The sequence below is a fragment of the Pristiophorus japonicus genome, chromosome 1, assembly GCF_044704955.1.
Source record: "Pristiophorus japonicus isolate sPriJap1 chromosome 1, sPriJap1.hap1, whole genome shotgun sequence".
NCBI classification, from domain to species: Eukaryota; Metazoa; Chordata; class Chondrichthyes; family Pristiophoridae; genus Pristiophorus; species Pristiophorus japonicus.
In genome coordinates this window covers 66,793,599-66,813,149 of record NC_091977.1, presented here as the reverse complement: position 1 = coordinate 66,813,149, position 19,551 = coordinate 66,793,599, and the positions used below count along the sequence as shown (strand labels likewise).

The 19,551-nt window shown below is 44.2% G+C and overlaps 1 protein-coding gene across 1 annotated transcript in view; it reads left to right on the top strand.

Moving 5' to 3' along the window:
- The window catches only part of melk (maternal embryonic leucine zipper kinase), a 151,906-nt gene that overhangs the window by 65,674 nt on the left and 66,681 nt on the right, over positions 1-19,551 (top strand). Inside the window, exons 8-10 of the mRNA XM_070884538.1 lie at positions 1,849-1,947; positions 3,985-4,053; positions 14,289-14,387. Coding sequence (XP_070740639.1) covers positions 1,849-1,947; positions 3,985-4,053; positions 14,289-14,387 — 267 coding nt within the window. The remainder of the gene's footprint in view (positions 1-1,848; positions 1,948-3,984; positions 4,054-14,288; positions 14,388-19,551) is intronic.

The window sequence follows — 19,551 nt, the reverse complement described above, 5'->3', positions numbered from 1 at the left end:
GGACAGTCAGCATGGATTTGTTCAGGGAAGGTCGTGTCTGACTAATTTGATTTGAATATTTTGAGGAGGCAACAAGGGGGGTCGATGAGGGTAGTGCATTTGATGGTGTGTATATATGGATAATAGCAAAGCTTTTGATAAGATCCCACATGGGCCGCCCTGACCTGTGAGAGAACACCACCACAGGTCGGGGCTATAAATAGAGCTGGAGTGCCGGGCCCTGGAACATCGTGGCGGAGGTCCGGCGAATGACGGTACGGGGCCCAGAAGAGTCGAGGGCCCAGGGGCAGCACGCACCAGCCCACACTGCGATATGTGTGCGCACTAGGTCCGTGCAGCAGAGCAGGTCTCCAGTCGTCCTAGTTGATCCTTGCCACTGGATAAAGGCCTAGCTCTGTCAAGCCCATGTGGTGGCTGATGTGCAACGGTCACCACACGTTTTAAAAAACAATCCATGCACAGGCATCTTCCATCCCCTCAACTGGAGTTCAGGACTGGAACATCAGGTCCTTCATTGAAACATCTGTGAACTTTTGTGGAAGCAAGTCATCCTCGTTTGCGGGACCGCCTATGATGACATGGCAGACTGGTCACACAAGTAAAAGCCCATGGGATCAAGGGCAATGTGACAGGTTGAATCCAAAATTGGCTCAGAGGCAGGAAGCAAAGGGTAGTGGTTGATGGGTGTTTTTGTGACTGGAAGGCTGTTTCCAGTGGGGTTCTGCAGGGCTCAGTACTGGGTCCCTTGCATTTTGTGGTATGCATCAATGATCTAGACTTGAATATAGAGGGTATGGTTAAGAAGTTTGCAGATGATACAAAAATTGGCTGTGTGATTGATAATGAAGAAGAAAGCTGTAGACTGCAGGAAGATATCAATGAACTGGTCAGGTGGGCAGAACAGTGGCAAATGGAATTCAATCCGGAGAAGCGTGAGGTAATTCATTTGGGGAGGACAAACAAGGCAAGGAATACACATTAAATGGTGTAGGTTACAGAAATGATTTACGAGAGTGTTGCCTGGACTAGAGAATTTTAGTTATGAGGAAAGATTGCCTAGGCTGGGTTTGTTTTCTTTGGAACAGAGGAGGCTGAGGGGAGACCTTATTGAGATGTATAAAATTATGAGGGGCCGAGATAAAGCGAATAGGAAGGATCTATTTCCCTTAGCAGAGGGGTCAACAATCAGGGGACATAGATTTAAAGTAATTGGTAGGCGGTTTAGAGGGGGATTTGAGGAGAAATTTCTTTACCCAGTGGGTAGTGGGGCTCTGGAACACTCAGCCTGAAAGGGTGGTAGAGGCAGAAACCCTCGCCACATTTTAAAAAATACTGGATGTGCACTTGAAGTGCCGTAACCTACAGGGCTACGGACCTGGAAAGTGGGATTAGGCTGGATAGCTCTTTGTCGGCTGGCACGGACACAACGGGCCGAAATGGTCTCCTTCGTGCTGTAAATTTCTATGATTCTATGTTTTGAGCTATTGTAGACTGATTGATTGCTGTGAATAATTAACAACTCCATTATCGTTGTATTATGTGACTTACCAAGATAGTAGACAGCAAGCTAGATGGACCTTGGGCTTTTTTTTTCATTTAACATTTCCTATGTTCCTAAGTGGCTCCGATACAAAATGGAACTTGTAATTAATCTACAAATGATGTAATGAAGTGATTTTACTTCAATGAAGCTAGTAAATGACGCGGATTAATGGAGTTACATAATATTATCACTTAATACACCTGCAAATGCCTCAAAATTATGATATATCTGCTTGAGTCCTTTGTATGCTTCAGATTAAAATAATTTATACTCTACAGCTTTATTTATAGTATGTTTTTAAACAGGCAGACATCTGGAGTATGGGGGTACTCTTGTATGCACTTCTGTGTGGATTTCTCCCGTTTGATGACGATAATGTCATGACTCTGTACAGGAAGATAATGGTAAGTATTTTTTTCGTGCATTATCTGTGTATTTGCATAAGCATAATCTTGCTTTCTCTTTGTCCTCACTCCCTTTCTCCATTTCTTATATCTGTAGTTTATATTAGCCAATGCAGTAGACCAGAACTTGCAGTTTCATTGCCATCTTGGGCTGTTCAGCCTAGATGTAATTTACAGAAGTTCAATTGATGAGGCAGAATGATGGTGTTATATTTTCCAGTAACTTGGATAATTTATGCATTATGCTAAAAGTGTGAGAGAAAATTGGCAAAATGTTTTTTTTTAAAAGGAAATACTTTTTTTTAACTTTTTGAATTGAATGGGAGAAGGAAGCTTCTCGTATATTGAATTTGTGAACCTTCCTTCTTAATCTGTGAGTCACCTAAAAATTGAATTTCTACTAAAAGTACAGAAACACATGGAGTTCACTTGTATAAATGCTTATCTTGTGCATTGAGCGGTGCTGGTCAATTTTATGTTGGAGCATATGGGGCTCAAAGAACAAGAGATGACAAATGCGTAATGCCAATGCCATGTTCTTTCTGATTTTAATCCTTAAATAGTGTCTTTACACTGCTGGTCTCCTGGCTGACAGCTATTTTCACATCTTTCATCTTGTGCCAGAGGGTAATTTATCATGAATGTAAGGTTGCATTTCCACCATGGGCCTTTGCCCAATTTTCAGCACTCCAATTTTCTGTGGACTAATTTTAATCACATTTTCACCTCCTTTTCTTCATTGACCTATTGCCTCCTGAGTCCTACAGTGATTTTTTGTTTTTTGCTGAATTCACCTTCCTAAAGAAAAGAAAGATTTGCATTTACAGAGCCGCTTTCACATCTACTGGATGTCTCAAAGCGCTTTACAGCCAATTAAGTACTTTTTGGAGTGTAGTCACTGTTGTAATGTGGGAAACATGGCAGCCAAGTTGCGCACAGCAAACTCCCACAAACAGCAATGTGATAATGACCAGATATTCTGTTTTTGTTATGTTGATCGAGGGATAAATATTGGCCTGGACACCGGGGATAACTCCCCAACTCTTCTTCGAAATAGTGCCATGGGATCTTTTATTCCACCTGATGGGCAGACTGGGTCTCAGTTTAACGTCTCAGCCGAAAGATCATAGGCAGTCCCTTGAAATCGAGGAAGACTTGCTTCCATTCCAACAGTGAGTTCTCAGGTGACTGAAGAGTCCAATGTGGGAATTACAGTCTCTGTCACAGGTGGGACAGACAGCCGTTAGAGGAAAGGGTGGGCGGGGAATTTGGTTTGCCGCACGCTCTTTCCGTTGCCTGCGCTTGTTTTCTGCATGCTCTCGGCGACGAGACTCGAGGTGCTCCGTGCCCTCCCGAATGCTCTTCCTCCACTTGGGGCGGTTTTTGGCCAGGGACTCCCAGGTGTCGGTGGGGATGTTGCACTTTATCAGGGAGGCTTTGAGGGTGTCCTTAAACGTTTCCTTTGCCCACCTGGGGCAGCTTGCCATGTAGGGGTTCCGAATAGAACACTTGCTTTGGGAGTCTTGTGTCCGGCATGCGGACACAGTGGCCCGCCCAACCGTGCTGGTCGAATGTGGTCAGTGCTTCAATACTGGGATGTTGGCCTGATCGAGAACACTGACGTTGGTGTGTCTGCCCTCCCAGGGGATTTTCAGGATATTGCGGAGGCATCGTTGGTGGTATTTCTTCAGCGATTTGAGGTGTCTACTGTATATGGTCCACCAACGGCACCTCCGACAGTACAGCACTCCCTCAGCACTGCACTGGAGTGTCAGCCTAGATTTATATGCTCAAGTTCCTGAAGCCATTGCATTGAGTGACTCATTATCTTGGAAGATTACTACCATCATCTAATTCCATTTAAGAAGTATGTAATGGGAATGATGTCACTGTGCCTTCAACAGACTTGTATTTTTATTGGTAACTAGAGTTTACTCCTATTGGCATATTGAACCTGCTACCAGTTGAAGAATAAGGAAGACACACCAATGCAAGTAATTTGTTTTAAACTATATTTTGTTTTGTTTTCTTTTACAGAGGGGAAAATATAATGTACCTAAATGGCTCTCACCTACAAGTGTACTGGTTTTGAATCAAATGTTGCAGGTAGAATTCTCTTACATCAATTACTTTGGAATCAATTTTGAAATGTTTTAAGAAACCTGAAAAATATTCCCCCCCCCCCCCCCCTCCACCTGCAAGATGCTTTTTAAAAAAAAATTCTGAAATCGTTGGCTGATTTTTGTAGGTGTTTGGCCTGATGGCACTACATAACACAAGCATTACCAAAGTTCTTCACCTTCCACAAATGTGTTCTCAAAGAGAAATACAATGGAATGCCTTTTTAAAAAAATATGGAACTTGTGAACTTCACCATGTATAAGTATATGTAAGGTTACACTAATATAAGACAATCCTTAACATTCCAGCCAAGAAAACCCTAAAATTCCATATGGTTAGAGAGTGACATTTTGCAAATGCAGTACAGCATTCAGGTTGGGAATCTAACAAGAATGTAGGCTGAACAAGTCATTGTCAAATCACTTACTACTAGACATCCAAAGTATTGGTCCACTTCACATTTTTTTTTAAATACAGAATTTCATTTCATCTCAAGTCCAGTAACTTACTCAAACCACTTCCTTGATGCCAGCAGTGGCTAGTTAATCAAGTTATATTCAACAATAAGATGTTAAAGTTAGTAATGGATTATCTGTTTTCCTTTGTTTGAAGATTGGACTATGTTTTGGCCATAAATGAGGAACCAAAATAGTCGTCTTCGTATGTGAGGTACTTGGGATCAATGTCTGCTTGGATCGCCTTATTCGTAGAGGGCATTTTAGTTCTGCTTTTGTTTAAATATCCCAATTACAAGGATGCCGCCCAAGTATTAACATGTCAGTCGCTGAGACGGCACCACACATCCAGCATGAGGACTAAACTGCACCCAGAAACATGTACCTTTGGTGCCAGAATTTAGGCCACATATATGATGGTAGAAAGGCAGGCAAAATTGGGATCCATTTAGTATATAATACATTTTATTAACATTTATATAGTGGCTTTCACTCAATGAAAGGGTATACATATCAGGAAAGGATGAACAGGAAGGGTCTATTTTTGAAAAAAGGCTGAGGGGTGACCTAATAGAGGTCTTTAAAATTATGAAATGTTTTGAGTGGATAGAGAGAGAATATTTTCACTTGTGGGGAAGAGCATAATTAGAGGCCATCAATATAAGACAGTCACCAAGAAATCCAATAGGGAATTCAAAAGAAAATTCTTGACCCAAAGAGTAGTGAGAATGTGGAACTCGCTACCACAGAGAGTGGTTGAAGTGAATAATAAGGAACGGTTAGATAAGCATATGAGGGAGAAGGGAATATAGGGTTAATGCGGATAGAGTTAGATGAGAAAAGATGGAAGGAGGCTCGAGTGGAGCATAAACACCGACATGGACTGGTTGGGTCGAATGGCCTGTTTCTGTGCCGTATAGCCTATGTAATCCTATGTAAAACATGTCAAAGCATCTTTGAGCTCCTAGTCCTATAGACACAATCAATTTTTAAGGAATGTGATGGCAAATATTCTTTTAGGAATCCGATTTGAATTCATTTTTACAGAAGTGCTCCCAGTTTTAATCTTCTATTTTTGAAATGCACAACTATCTTTTCACAGTAAAATTACTTTTTGTAAATGTTAAAATAATACGCAAGTTTATCAGGATATTTGATCCTCGAATATTTTACAAAATGTAATCACGTCTTGGTCATCCTGTGCTCTATATAATGTATTTAATCTCTGTTATATCTCCCATTGGCACCTGTCAAGGAATATTTGCTTCAGCAGTAGTTGGCTATTTTCCAAGGCAGTATGTCTGGGAGATTGACCGGCAGTTGTAAATTTCAGAGGCTTAGACTTGCACGCGAACCCTCATGCCAAAAGTGCTTTTGATTCAAGATGCAGAGCGTAAGCTTACTAAGGAAATCTACTTTACCAGCTTGATTTCAGCACCCAGAACATTCCAAGTGCTTGTCCATAAAATCCAGGGTTGGGCACTGTTTATTGTGTAATATATTAATAAATGGAGTCGGGCTCTATCTCATTCTTCAAATTTGAAATTGGTGTTACAAGTAACAGATTCTGGTGATATCTCCCATGGACATGGAAAGCAGAGGGTTCCTTGGCATGGGCAAGGTTTATCTATCGTTCAGCCAATGTTTGACAGTGAGATGTACTGAATTGGCTTTGATATTTATTGTTAGTGGGTGGACCATTTCTGTTTCAGAATTTGGAATTAGCAAGCTGCCTTGGCAGTTTCCTGTTCTGTTTTTGGAAGAGATTGTTTCTGTATGTGAATCATAAAGATTGTAAGGACAAAAATTTTGCTTGGCAAGAGCGAAATAATCTCTGGAGGGAAGTTCTCTTGCCCTTTCTCACAGACTTGATCTGCTGTATCAAACAGATAATTGGAAGTTGTGTGGGAAATTGTGGTAATCTGATGAGTTTGGCTCTTGAGAGTGATGGATTGCTAAATGAGAATTAATTGTCCTTCATGATGAATTCATTTTGTATTGAGAAAAGAAATGCCACGTGGAAGAATTGTTTTGTGATATGAGGAAAGCCACTTTTGCTCCTCAAACTGATAATCTGGCAGTTCTGTTTATCCTAGAAACATATAAAATTCTGACGGGATTGGACAGGTTAGATGCAGGAAGAATGTTCCCGATGTTGGGGAAGTCCAGAACCAGGGGTCACAATCTAAGGATAAGGGGTAAGCCATTTAGGACTGAGATGAGGAGAAACTTCTTCACTCAGAATTGTGAACCTGTGGAATTCTCTACCGCAGATAATTGTTGAGGCCAGTTCGTTGGATGTGGCCCTTACGGCTAAAGGAATTCCCACTACACACTTGCCACCCACATACTCTGCAATCAAACAGCACAGCAAAAGATCTGCTAGCACATTAAAAACAGTTAATGAAGATTGCGAATATCCTCAAAAATAGCATGTGCCAAAAGAACCCTGACCTTCCAGGTACCTCTTGGGTTATTCAATCCTGGGACTATCAGCTGAACCAGACCCTGTCCACAACATTTTAAATCACTCAGTTCCCCCATTTGGATTGGACACATAATCCAACTCTCACTACTATCTCGTCCCCCAAAAAATCAACCAACCTATCCTGACCGGGTATCAAATCTGAAACATTCTTAGTGAGCTCAGTTTACCACAACATGGTATATTTACTCCTGAGCCAGTGGGAAAGCTCCAATTGCTGGAGAGAAAGCAGGAATGGGGTACTGAAGTTGCATGATCAGCCATGATCATATTGAATGGTGGTGCAGGCTCGAAAGGGCCGAATGGCCTACTCCAAATATTTTCTATGTTTCTATCTACAATATTTACTCGGTCATAAATCAAGCTCAAAGATTGTTCAGACATTTTTTCTCTGTTTGTGATTGCAAATACGCCTAGGGTTGAGGTTTTCAAACAGCAATTGGAGCTTTCCCACTGGCTCGGGAGTAGATATACCATGTTGTGGTAAACCTGAGCTCTCGAAGAATGTTTCAGATTTGATACCCGGTCAGGATAGGTTGGTTGATTTTTGGGGGACGAGATAGTAGTGAGAGTTGGATTATGTGTCCAATCCAAATGGGGGAACTGAGTGATTTAAAATGTTGTGGACAGGGTCGGATTCAGCTGATAGTCCCAGGATTGAATAACCCAAGAGGTACCTGAAAGGTCAGGGTTCTTTTGGCACATGCTATTTTTGAGGATATTCGTAATCTTCATTAACTGTTTTTAATGTGCTAGCAGATCTTTTGCTGTGCTGTTTGATTGCAGGGTATGTAGGTGGCAAGCGTGTAGTGGGGAGACGCTCTGTATTGTGAAGTGTCGGCCCTGAAACATGAAGGGATCAAGAGAAGGCAGTGTCAGCGGGTCAGGCAGCATCTATGAAGAGAAAGCAGAGTTAACGTTTCGGGTCAATGACACTTCGTTAGAATTGGAGCGTGTTCAGAAAGAGCAGATTCTTAATGAGCACTGGAAGGCGAAGAAAGAACAAAAAGGAAGGTTTGTGATTGGGTGGAAGAGAGGAAAGATTAGAGCAACAAAAGGGATGATGGGCCAAATTGAAATAGTAATGCTAGGAGTTAGAATCACATTAGTCAAGATAGGGTGTGAATGGCAGGATAATGACCAGCTGCCATTAGAGTTAAGGAGAAAAAAAGAAAGGAAGAAACAGGCTCGGGAGGTGGTGGTGGGGGGGGGGAAAGAAAGAATGGGAAGGGGGGGTGGGGGAAAGAAGAATGGGGAGGGGGGGTGGGGGAAAGAAGAATGGGGAGGGGGGGGTGGGGGAAGGAAGAATGGGGAGGGGGGGTGAGGGAAGGAAGAATGGGGAGGGGGGAGTGGGGGAAGGAAGAATGGGGAGGGGGGGTGGGGGAAGGAAGAATGAGGAGGGGGGGGTGGGGGAAGGAAGAATGGGGAGGGGGGGTGGGGGAAGGAAGAATGGGGAGGGGGGGTGGGGGAAGGAAGAATGGGGAGGGGGGGTGGGGGAAGGAAGAATGGGGAGGGGGGGTGGGGGAAGGAAGAATGGGGAGGGGGGGTGGGGGAAGGAAGAATGGGGAGGGGGGGTGGGGGAAGGAAGAATGGGGAGGGGGGGTGGGGGAAGGAAGAATGGGGAGGGGGGGGTGGGGGAAGGAAGAATGGGGAGGGGGGGGTGGGGGAAGGAAGAATGGGGAGGGGGGGTGGGGGAAGGAAGAATTGGGAGGGGGGGGTGGGGGAAGGAAGAATGGGGAGGGGGGGGTGGGGGAAGGAAGAATGGGGAGGGGGGGGTGGGGGAAGGAAGAATGGGGAGGGGGCGTGGGGGAAGGAAGAATGGGGAGGGGGGGTGGGGGAAGGAAGAATGGGGAGGGGGGGTGGGGGAAGGAAGAATGGGGAGGGGGGGTGGGGGAAGGAAGAATGGGGAGGGGAGGGGGTGGGCTGGGGAAGGAAGAATGGGGAGGGGAGGGGGGTGGGCTGGGGAAGGAAGAATGGGGGGGGGGGGAAGGGCGGTGGGCTGGGGAAGGAAGAATGGGAAGGGGAGGGGGTGGGGGTGGGGGAAGGAAGAATGGGAAGGGGAGGGGGGTGGGCTGGGGAAGGAAGAATGGGAAGGGGAGGGGGGTGGGCTGGGGAAGGAAGAATGGGAAGGGGAGGGGGTGGGCTGGGGAAGGAAGAATGGGAAGGGGAGGGGGTGGGCTGGGGAAGGAAGAATGGGGAGGGGAGGGGGTGGGCTGGGGAAGGAAGAATGGGAAGGGGAGGGGGTGGGCTGGGGAAGGAAGAATGGGGAGGGGAGGGGGTGGGCTGGGGAAGGAAGAATGGGGAGGGCTGGGGAAGGAAGAATGGGGTGGGGGGAAGGGCGGTGGGCTGGGGAAGGAAGAATGGGGAGGGGAGGGGCGGTGGGCTGGGGAAGGAAGAATGGGGAGGGAAGGGAGGGGCGGTGGGCTGGGGGAGGAAGAATGGGGAGGGAGAAGAGGGGGGGGAGGAAGAATGGGGAGGGAGAAGAGGGGGGTAGGAAGAATGGGGAGGGAGAAGAGGGGGGTAGGAAGAATGGAGAGGGAGAAGAGGGGGGGAGGAAGAATGGGGAGGGAGAAGAGGGGGCAGGAAGAATGGGGAGGGAGAAGAGGGGGGGAGGAAGAATGGGGAGGGAGAAGAGGGGGCAGGAAGAATGGGGAGGGAGAAGAGGGGGGGAGGGAGGGGGGGAGGAAGAATAGAGGGGGGGGGAGGAAGAATAGGAGGGAGGAGGGAGGGGAATAGGGAGGGGGGAGGAAGAATAGGGGGGAGGAGGGAGGGGGGTGGAAGAATAGGAGGGGTGGAAGAATAGGGGGGGAGGAAAATGGGGAGGGAGTAAGGGAGGAAGAATGTGGGGAGGGGAAAGAATGTGGGGAGGGGGAGGGGAGAATGTGGGGAGGGGGGGGAAGAATGTGGGGAGGGTGGGGGGGAGGAAGAATGAAAGGGGGCCAAAGATTGTCAGCGGTTACACTCTGAAATTGTTGAACTCAATGTTGAGTCCAGAAGGCTGTAAAGTGCCAAAACCAAAGATGAGGTGCTGTTCCCCGAGCTTGCATTGAGCTTCATTGGAACAGTGTAGGAGACCGAGGATGGAGAGGTCAGAGCGGGCATGGAGTGGAGAATTAAAGTGACACCTGCCCCTTTATCTCCTCCTTTTCCACTATCCAGGGCCCCAAATACTCCTTCCAGGTGAAACAGCGATTTACTTGGACTTTCAATTTAGTATACTGTATTTGCTACTCATGATGTGGTCTTCTCTACATTGGGGAGACCAAGCGTCGATTGGGTGACTGCTTTGTGGAGCACCTCTGTTCAGTCCACAAGTGTGACCCTGAGCTTTCGGTCGCCTGTCACTTTGGGTCCAAATTTGGCCCACCTGGTTTTTTTCGGCTTACTTACATGAGATGCACCGACTTCCTAGGCTCAAAATGGCGCCAAAAAGATGTCTGGATTCTGGCTGCTCTGTTGACTCTCCCGGGGCTTGGCGCAGCATGGCAATTCCATTGTGGGGCGGAGCTAGGGCCCTGCGCGTGAAAGAGTGCCGGCAGCTGTCCGCATGCGCATTAGAACGTTCGCGCATGTGCAGTAGCTGCTGCCGATGATGGTGATGTATGCTGGAGCGTGTGACCCGATGTGTCCCGCCCCTATCCCGGGCCGAGTGGCCTGCCGCACAGTAACGAGAGAAGCCTGCCTTCTTCTAAAGCACTTGGTTCTTTTGTTGACTGCCTGCATTATATTCTACACACAACTTGAAGACTTGAGGACATTGCCATGCAACGGTTCAGGTTAGAATTGTCTATTTTGAAATCCATCTTAAAAGTTTGATGGGGGATGGGGGGAGTTTTGATCGGTGGCAGGGGGTGGGGGTGATAACCGTAGCCAGTAATTTTAATGAGCTTACTTAAGACTTTCCTTAACCCTGTTGATGAAAATACTTTACTAAGAATTACGAGCAGGAGGTACTTTTTTTTTTATTTGGATATTTTGAAAAAATTATGTAAATATATTTTGTCTCTTTACTTTTTATTTTTGTAGTTTAAGCTTCCATGATTGCTTCTGTTGTATACTAGATTAACTTTGCGAAGTTTGTCTCATGATGTCCTGTATAACTGTTTGATCCTATTCACATTCTTTAGTTAAGTCATTAAGTATCTGCCTGCGCTGATTTCTTAACTCTCCGGAAGGGTTTTCTGTACGGCCACAAGTGGCCACATACGCTTGCCTAAGTTAGTTTGAAGCGACTATTAGCTGTCCAAAGTGGCTTAAATGGCCAAAACGGGTGTAGGTGGCTGGTAACGCCCCCTTTTGAACAAAACTAAACTAAACAAAAAAAAAATCCTAACTAACTCACTTACACTGGTGCAAATTGAATGTGCAAAATGGGGATTTTTAAGATACTTCAGAAAAATCAAGTTGCTCCAAAAAAAAACCAGAGCAACTCCTGGGCAATTTTGGGCCCTTGAATTCTCCACTTCGGCAAATTATTATTATTTAAATGGAGAAGAATTGCAAAGTGCTGCAGTACAGAAGGACATAAGAACATAAGTTATTGTAAACTTTTGAATAAAAATATATTTTACGTTAAACTGAAATATGTTCCATTAACACAACACAACATTACGGAACAGCTCCAAACAGTGAATATGTCCATGTGGAATAGTTGTCACTTGAGCCCTCAGGGCCTCCTCTCTTTTCCCCCCCCACCCCCCTCCCCCTCGAGTCTTGTGACCTCTCTCTCCCTCCCCCTTCCCCCTTCCCAGGCTACAAGCTGTAAGATCGGCTATCTCTCCTCTCTTTCCCTCCACGGCTTGCTTTGTAGCCAAACCCCCAGCCACTGTGTCCTGATGCGAGGCCGATTCTGACAGCGAAACCTACAACCCTCCAGGCCGCCTTCAATACTGGTGGCATGTGAGTGAGTAAAAAAAAAAATGAGAGAACTTGTGAAATCCAACAAATTTACACTTCTACATTGACCAGTTTTAAAAAAAAAAAGTTGAACTTCATTATTGATTTTTGACAGTGTTCTTGACTCTCTCCAAAATCTTCGATTTACAAACAATGGCGCCTTTCAGCGCAGATTTGTGAATGTGCGCTGGTTTTCTTAACTCACCAGAAGGTTTTTCATGTGTGGCCAGATACGCCAACGTAATAGAAAAAAATGTTGGCCAAACTGCGAACAATTGAAAAAAAACTGGCCTAGAAAAATCATAACTAAGTCAGTTACGCCGGCACAGATCGCAGGGGAAAAGTTTGAAGAAAATAAATACGCCAAAAATTTGGCTCAATACGCCAAAAACAGCAGTCTACTCCAAAAAAAAAGGGCACAAGTCACTGGGGAAAATCTATCTTCTCCACTCTTTTTATCATTTTTTTTTAAGTCATTCTTTAGTGGCTTTTAAAATGTTCCCAATCCTCTGGCTTCCCACTAGTCTTGGCAACTTTGTTTGCCTTTGTTTTCAATTTGATACCATCCCTTATTTCCTTATTTTAAATATATCCCATCTCTTAGTCTTTCCTTTTCATTGGGATATATTTTTGTTGCGAGTTATGAAGTATCCCCATAAATGTCTGCCACTGCTCATCACTTTAGCCAACTCTGCCTTCATACCTCTGTAGTCTCCTTTATCATGCGTAACTGACCTGACACGGGAGTAACCATGACCCCAAAGTGGTTCTCCCTGGATCAGGAAGGTGGTTCTCCTATGCTTTTTGGAAATAGGAGGTGGGTGGGGTGGATTGACCCATCCACCTCCATTTTTGGCACGAACCTGGTATTGCAGTACTTCCAGGAACGGTGCAGTGGCTCTAGGCCTTTTGGCTAAGAGCATTGGCGCAGAGTGATCCTTGATGTGTGCAAGGTGACCTCTGGCGTTTGTGATTTGACAAAGAATTGGAAAGATTGGCAACGAAAAATTTAAAAAAAAAAGTTCAGAGAAGGTTCACTCGGTTGATTCCTGAGATGAAGGGGTTGACTTATGAAGAAAGGTTGAACAGGTTGGGTCTGTACTCATTGGAGTTCAGAAGAATGAGAGGTGATCTTATTGAGACATGTAATAGAATGAGGGGGTTCGACAAGATAGATGCAGAGAGGATGTTTTCACTTATGGAGGAATCTAGAACTAGGGGGCATAGTTTTAGAATAAGGGGTCACCCATTTAAAACTGAGATGAGGGTTGTAAATCTGTGGAATTCTTTGCTCTCGAGAGCTGTGGAGGCTGGGTCATTGAATATATTTAAGGCGGAGATCAACAGATTTTTGAGCGATAAGGGAATAAAGGGCTATGGGGAGCAGGCAAGAAAGTGGAGCTGAGCCCATGATCAGATCAGCCATGATCTTATTGAATGCCGGAGTAGGCTCGAGGGGCCAAATGGCCTACTCCAGCTCCTATTTCTTATGTTCTTAAAACCTACCTCTTTGACCAAGCTTTTGGTCCCCTGCCCTAATTTCTCCTTATTTGGCTCGGTGTCAATTTTTTTGTTTCCTAATATTCCTGTGAAGCACTTTGGGATGTTTCACTACATTAAAGGTGCTATATAAATACAAGTTGTTGTTGTTGTTGTTATAATCTTGGGTAGTACTGCAACTTTCTGAATGTAAAGGTAATTGAGTTATTCTGTATCCCTCGTCACTATCATATTAATAGCCCAGCCACGTCCACCTGAATTAATATAATCATGCAAATTAGACAAGGTGGCTCCTTGAGTGATGGCCTAAACCTAATTTATGATTGAACAAAAAGACAAGTTTCAAATACACATTAACTTAACCAACACAATTGAATATTAAATTTTCAACATCTGCATAATAAGTGATCACTGTTCAAAATAAAAGTAAATGTTTTTGCTGCCATGTTTAATGTAAATGCATGATTTTTTTCTCAACATAATTATACATTTTAAAGAACTGTAATTTCCCAAATATTGATCAGATTCAAAAAGTATTACATGATTTTTTTTTTAAATGAAGTGGAATGCTTGCATTTATGTACTGACTTCAGTGAAGCATCTCAAATTAGTTCTCACAGTAAAATGCTGCTAGAGTGCAGTGACTGTTATGTAGGCAAACAGCAGCTATTGGAAATATTTCCCAGCTGACAAACACTTTGGGGATGAATTATTCTCTAAAGATCTTCATCATCAATTTGAACTTTACTAGAAGTTTAATGGCTATCAATGTGTTGGATCATAAATACTATCAGCAATTTTAGATCTTAAATGAGTTCTGTCTGATTTATTTTGCATTTAGAAATGTATTGAGATGCCATGACAGTTCTGATTCCTTCCAACAGGTGGACCCAAACAAGCGCATTACAGTAAAACATCTTCTAAGCCACCCATGGCTAACACAAGATTACAGCTGCCCAGTTGACTGGCACACTAGATACCCAGTGAGTGTTTCATGGCAAAATGTGGTGCATGTACTTGGTGTTAAAAGTACAATTCCTAATTATGAAGTTTCTACACTAAATTGTTGCCCAATCATATGTTCCAGTTTCTAAATTTAATGAGTTTAGTAATTGCAAGCTTAATGATTATTACTGGGTGCCTCCTAGGATTTAGTTTATTTAAGAATCTTCATTTAAAAACTTTCTGGTACCAAATTGAATATGACTTGTAAATGTTGGGCAGTATTTATATAGAAAGTATATGTAGTATTTCCCAAATCTGACACCAAATGGATTTTCCCAAAGGCTTGCTAGAATCATAGAAAAATTATGTCACAGAAGGAGGCCATTCGGCCTATCATGTCTGTGCCGGTCGTAAAAGAGCTACCCAGCCTAATTCCACCTTCCAGCAGTCGGTCCGTAGCCCTGTAGATTAGGATTCTACTCTCTACTTACTTCACTAGTTTGAAATTTTACAGAATCATAAATGCATCTATAATCATTATAAAGCTATTTAATGACAGTTGAATGCAGGCCAATGACTAACCCTCCCTCAAAAAAATGCATCATCATACTGGGTTTGTGCCACTATTGGCTTTTGAGAAACAGGTAGGAAGTGCGACTTTACTGGCACAAAATGGGAACAGTAATATTTTGCAAACTTAATTTTCCAGGTTATTGAATTTACCTTTGTCTGCCACTGGAAGGAGCACTTGCCACTTCAAAAAATAATGGATAGAAACATGCTTATGCAGTAACAGAGCCTGGAGTTTATTGGACTATTCGATTATTTTAAACTTAAAAGGAGGGAGAGAGAAAATGGGGAACTACAGACCGGTTAGCCTGACATCAGTACTAGGGAAAATGCTGGAGTCTATTATAAAGGATGTGATAACGGCACACTTAGATAATATCAATTGGATTAAACAAAGTCGACATGGATTTATGAAAGGAAAATCATGTTTGACAAACTTACTGGAGTTTTTTGAGGATGTAACTGATAGAATAGATAAGGGAGAACCAGTGGATGTAGTGTATTTGGATTTTCAGAAGGCCTTTGATAAAGTCCCACATAAGAAGTTAGTGTGCAAAATTAAAGCACATGGGATTGGGAGTAATGTATTGGCATGGATTGAAAATTGGTTAACTGACAGGAAACAGAGAGTAGGAATAAACGTGTCTTTTTCGGGGTGGCGGGCAGTGACTAGTGGGATACCACAGGGATCAGTGCTTGGGCCCCAGCTATTCACGATATATATAAATGATTTGGATGAGGGAACCAAATGTAATATTTCCAAGTTTGCTGATGACACAAAACTAGGTGGGATTGTGAGTTGTAAGAAGGATGTAAAGATGCTGCAAGGCGATTTTAGATAGGTTGAGTTAGTGGGCAAACACATGGCAGATGCAGTATAACGTGGATAAATGTGAAGTTATCCACTTTGGTAGGAAAAACATAAGGACAAAGTATTATTTAAATGGTGATGGCTTGGGAAGTGTCGATGTACAAAGGGACCTGGGTGTCCTTGTACACCAGTCATTGAAAGCAAACATGCAGGTGCAGCAAGCAATTTGGAAGGCAAATGGTATGTTGGCCTTCATTGCAAGAGGATTTGAGTACAAGAGCAAGGATGTCTTACTACAGTTATACAGGGCCTTGGTGAGACCACACCTGGAATATTGTGTGCAATTTTGGTCTCCTTACCCAAGAAAGGATATACTTGCCATAGAGGGAGTGCAGCGAAGTTCACCAGACTGATTCCTGGGATGGCAGGACTGTGGCATGAGAAGAGATTGGGTCGACTAGGCCTGTATTCACTAGAGCTTAGAAGAATGAGAGGGCATCTCATTGAAACATATAAAATTCTGACTGGGTTGGATAGACTGGATGCGGGGAGGATGTTTCCACTGGCTGGGAAGTCTAGAACAAGGGGTCACAGTCTCAGGATACGGGATAGGAAATTTAGGAGCTGAGAAATATTTTCACTGAGGGTGGTGAACCTGTGGAATTCTCTACCACAGAAGGGTATGGAGGCCAAGTCGCTGAATATTTTTAAGAGGGAGATAGATAGATTTCTAGAAACAAAATGCATCAAGGGGTATGGGGAAAAAGCAGGAATATGGTGTTGAGATAGAGGATCGGCCATGATCATATTGAATGGCGGTGCAGACTCGAATGGCCGAATACTGCTATTTTCTATGTTTCTATGTCCTACTCTTGTCTGCAAAAACTGCTCATTGTTTCAGGATCATTCTAGAATGCAAAGATAACACCTGGCTTCTATTCTCTACTGCTAACCATCTTCTTAAACCCCTCTCCCCTGTCTCCACCACACTCACCCACAACAAAAAGTGTGAGGAGCTCATGGACTTCTTTGTCTCAAAGATTGAGACCATACAACAGCTGCCTCTGCCAGTTCCCTTCCTTCTCCTAGCCCACCAGGCCAAACTTTCTCTGAGGCTCCCCCCTGCCGTAGCCCTGAACTCGCATCTTTCTCCAAGTTATTTCTGATCTCTCCTCTTGACCTCTCCAAGCTCATCTTGTCCATGAGACCCACTTCCTGCTCCCTTGACCCTATTCCCACTAAATTGCTGACCGCCCAACTTCCTTCCTTTTCTGGCTCCCATGTTAGCCGACATTCAGCGGTTCTCTCTCCTCAGGCACTGTGCCCCTTCCCTTCAAATCTGCAGTCATCACCCTGCTCCTGAGAAAAGCAACCCTTGACCCCACTGTGCTTGCTAGCTGCCACCCATCTCCAACCTCCCTTTCCTCTCTGAAGTCCTTTAACGTGTTGTCGCCTCCCAAATTCGTGCCCATCTTTCCCGGAACTCCATGTTTGTATCCCTTCAATCTGGTTTCTGCCCCTGCCACAGTACCGAAACGGCTCTCATCAAAGTCACAAATGACATCCTTTATCACTGTGACAAAGGTAAACTATCCCTCCTCGTCCTCCTGGACCTGTTCGCAGCCTTTGACACAGTTGACCAATCCATCCTCCTTCAACGCCTCTCCACCATCGTCCAGCTGGGTGGAATTGCACTCGCCTGGTTTCATTCTTATCTATCTAATCATACCCAGAAAATCTCCTGCAATGGCTTCTCTTCCCACTCCCGCAAAATTATCTATCCATGGCCCCCTCCTATTTCTCATCTGTATGCTGTCCCTTGGCGATATCATCCGAAAACACAAAGTCACTTTCCACATGTATGCTAACGACACCCAGCTCTACCTCTCCTCCACTTCTCTCGACCCCTCCATGGTCTCTAAATTGTCAGACTGCTTGTCCGAAATCCAGTACTGGATGAGCAGAAATTTTCTCCAAGTAAATATTGGGAAGACCGAAGCCATTGTCTTTGATCCCTGCCACAAACTGCGTTCCCGAGCCACTGACTCCATCTCTCTCTCTCTCTCTCTCTCTCTCTCTCTCTCTCTCTCTCTCTCTCTCTCTCTCTCTCTCTCTCTCTCTCTCTCTCTCGCTCTCTCAGGCTAAACCAGACTGTTCGCAACCTAGGTGTCGTATTTGATCCCAAAAAGAGTTTCCGGCCAGATATCCGCGGCATAACTAAAACCGCCTATTTCCACCTCCATAACATCGCCGTCTCCGCCCCTGCCTCAGCTCATCTGTTGCTGAAACCCTCATCCATGCCTTTGTAACCTCTAGACTTGACTACTCCAATGCACTCCTGGCTGGCCTCCCACATTCTACCCTATGTAAACTTGAGGTTATCCAAAACTCGGCAGCCCGTGTCCTAACTCGCACCAAATCCTGTTCACCCATCACCCCGGTGCTTGCTGACCTACATTGGCTCCCGGTTAAACAATGCCTCGATTTCAAAATTTTTATCCTGGTTTACAAATCCCTCCATGGCCTCGCTCCTCATTTTTTCTCTCTAATCTCTTTCAGCCTCACAACCCCACGAGATATCTGCACTCCTCAAATTCTGCCCTTTTGAACATCCCTGATTATAATCGCTCAGCCAATGATGGCCGTGCCTTCAGCTGCTTGTGCACTAAGCTCTGGAACTCTCTCCCTAAACCTCTCCGTCTCTCTACCTATCTTTCCTCCTTTAAGATGCTCCTTAAAACCTATCGCTTTGACTAAGCTTTTGATTATCTGCCATAATTTCTTGTGTCAAATTTATCTGTTTTGTCTTCTAACATTGGTGAGAAGCGCCTTGTGATGTTTTACTACATTAAAAGCGCTATATAAATAAAAGTTGTTGTTCATTCCCTTGCATTTGAGTTGCAAAGACTTGCTGGTCATTTGGAACTGTTATAATGAATAAAGTTTGTAAACTATGTCCACTTTGGTAGGAAAAATAAAAAGGCAAATTATTATTTAAATGGGGAGAGATTACAAAATGCTGAGATGCAGAGAAATCTTGTACATGAAACACAAAACGTTAACATGCAGGTACAGCAAGTAATTAGGAAGGCAAATAGAATGTTCGCCTTTATTGCAAGGGGGATGGGTTATAAAAGTAGGGAAGTCCTGCTACAACTGTTGGTAAGACCACACTTGGAGTACTGCGTACAGATTTGGTCTCCTTATTTAAGCAGGGATCCATTTGCATTGGAAGCAGTTCAGAGAAGGTTCACGAGGTTGATTCCTAACATGAAGTAGTTGTCTTATAAAGAGAGGTTGAGCAGGTTTGGCCTATACTTATTGGAATTTAGAAGAATGAGAGGTGCTCTCATTGAAACGTAGAAGATTCTGAATGGGCTTGACAGGGTAGATGCAGAGAGGATGTTTCCCCTCGTGGGGGAATCTAGAAATAGGGGGCATAGTTTCAGAATAAGTGGTCGTCCATTTAAAATGGAAATGAGGAGGAATTTCTTCTTTGAGGGTCGTGAATCTTTGGCATTCTCTACCTCAGAGAGCTGTGGAGGCTGCAACATTGAATATATTTAAGATGGAGATAGACAGGGCCTTATAGTCTGCATCCCAGAGTACTCAAGGAAGTGGCCCTAGAAATATAGATGCATTGGTGGTCATTTTCCAACATTTCATGGATTCTGGTTCAGTTCCTATGGATTGGAGGGTAGCTAATGTAAGCTCACTTTTTAAAAAAGGAGGGAGAGAGAAAACAGGCAATTATAGACCGGTTCGCCTGACATTGGTGACGGGGAAAATGCTGGAATCAATTATTAACATAGAAACATAGA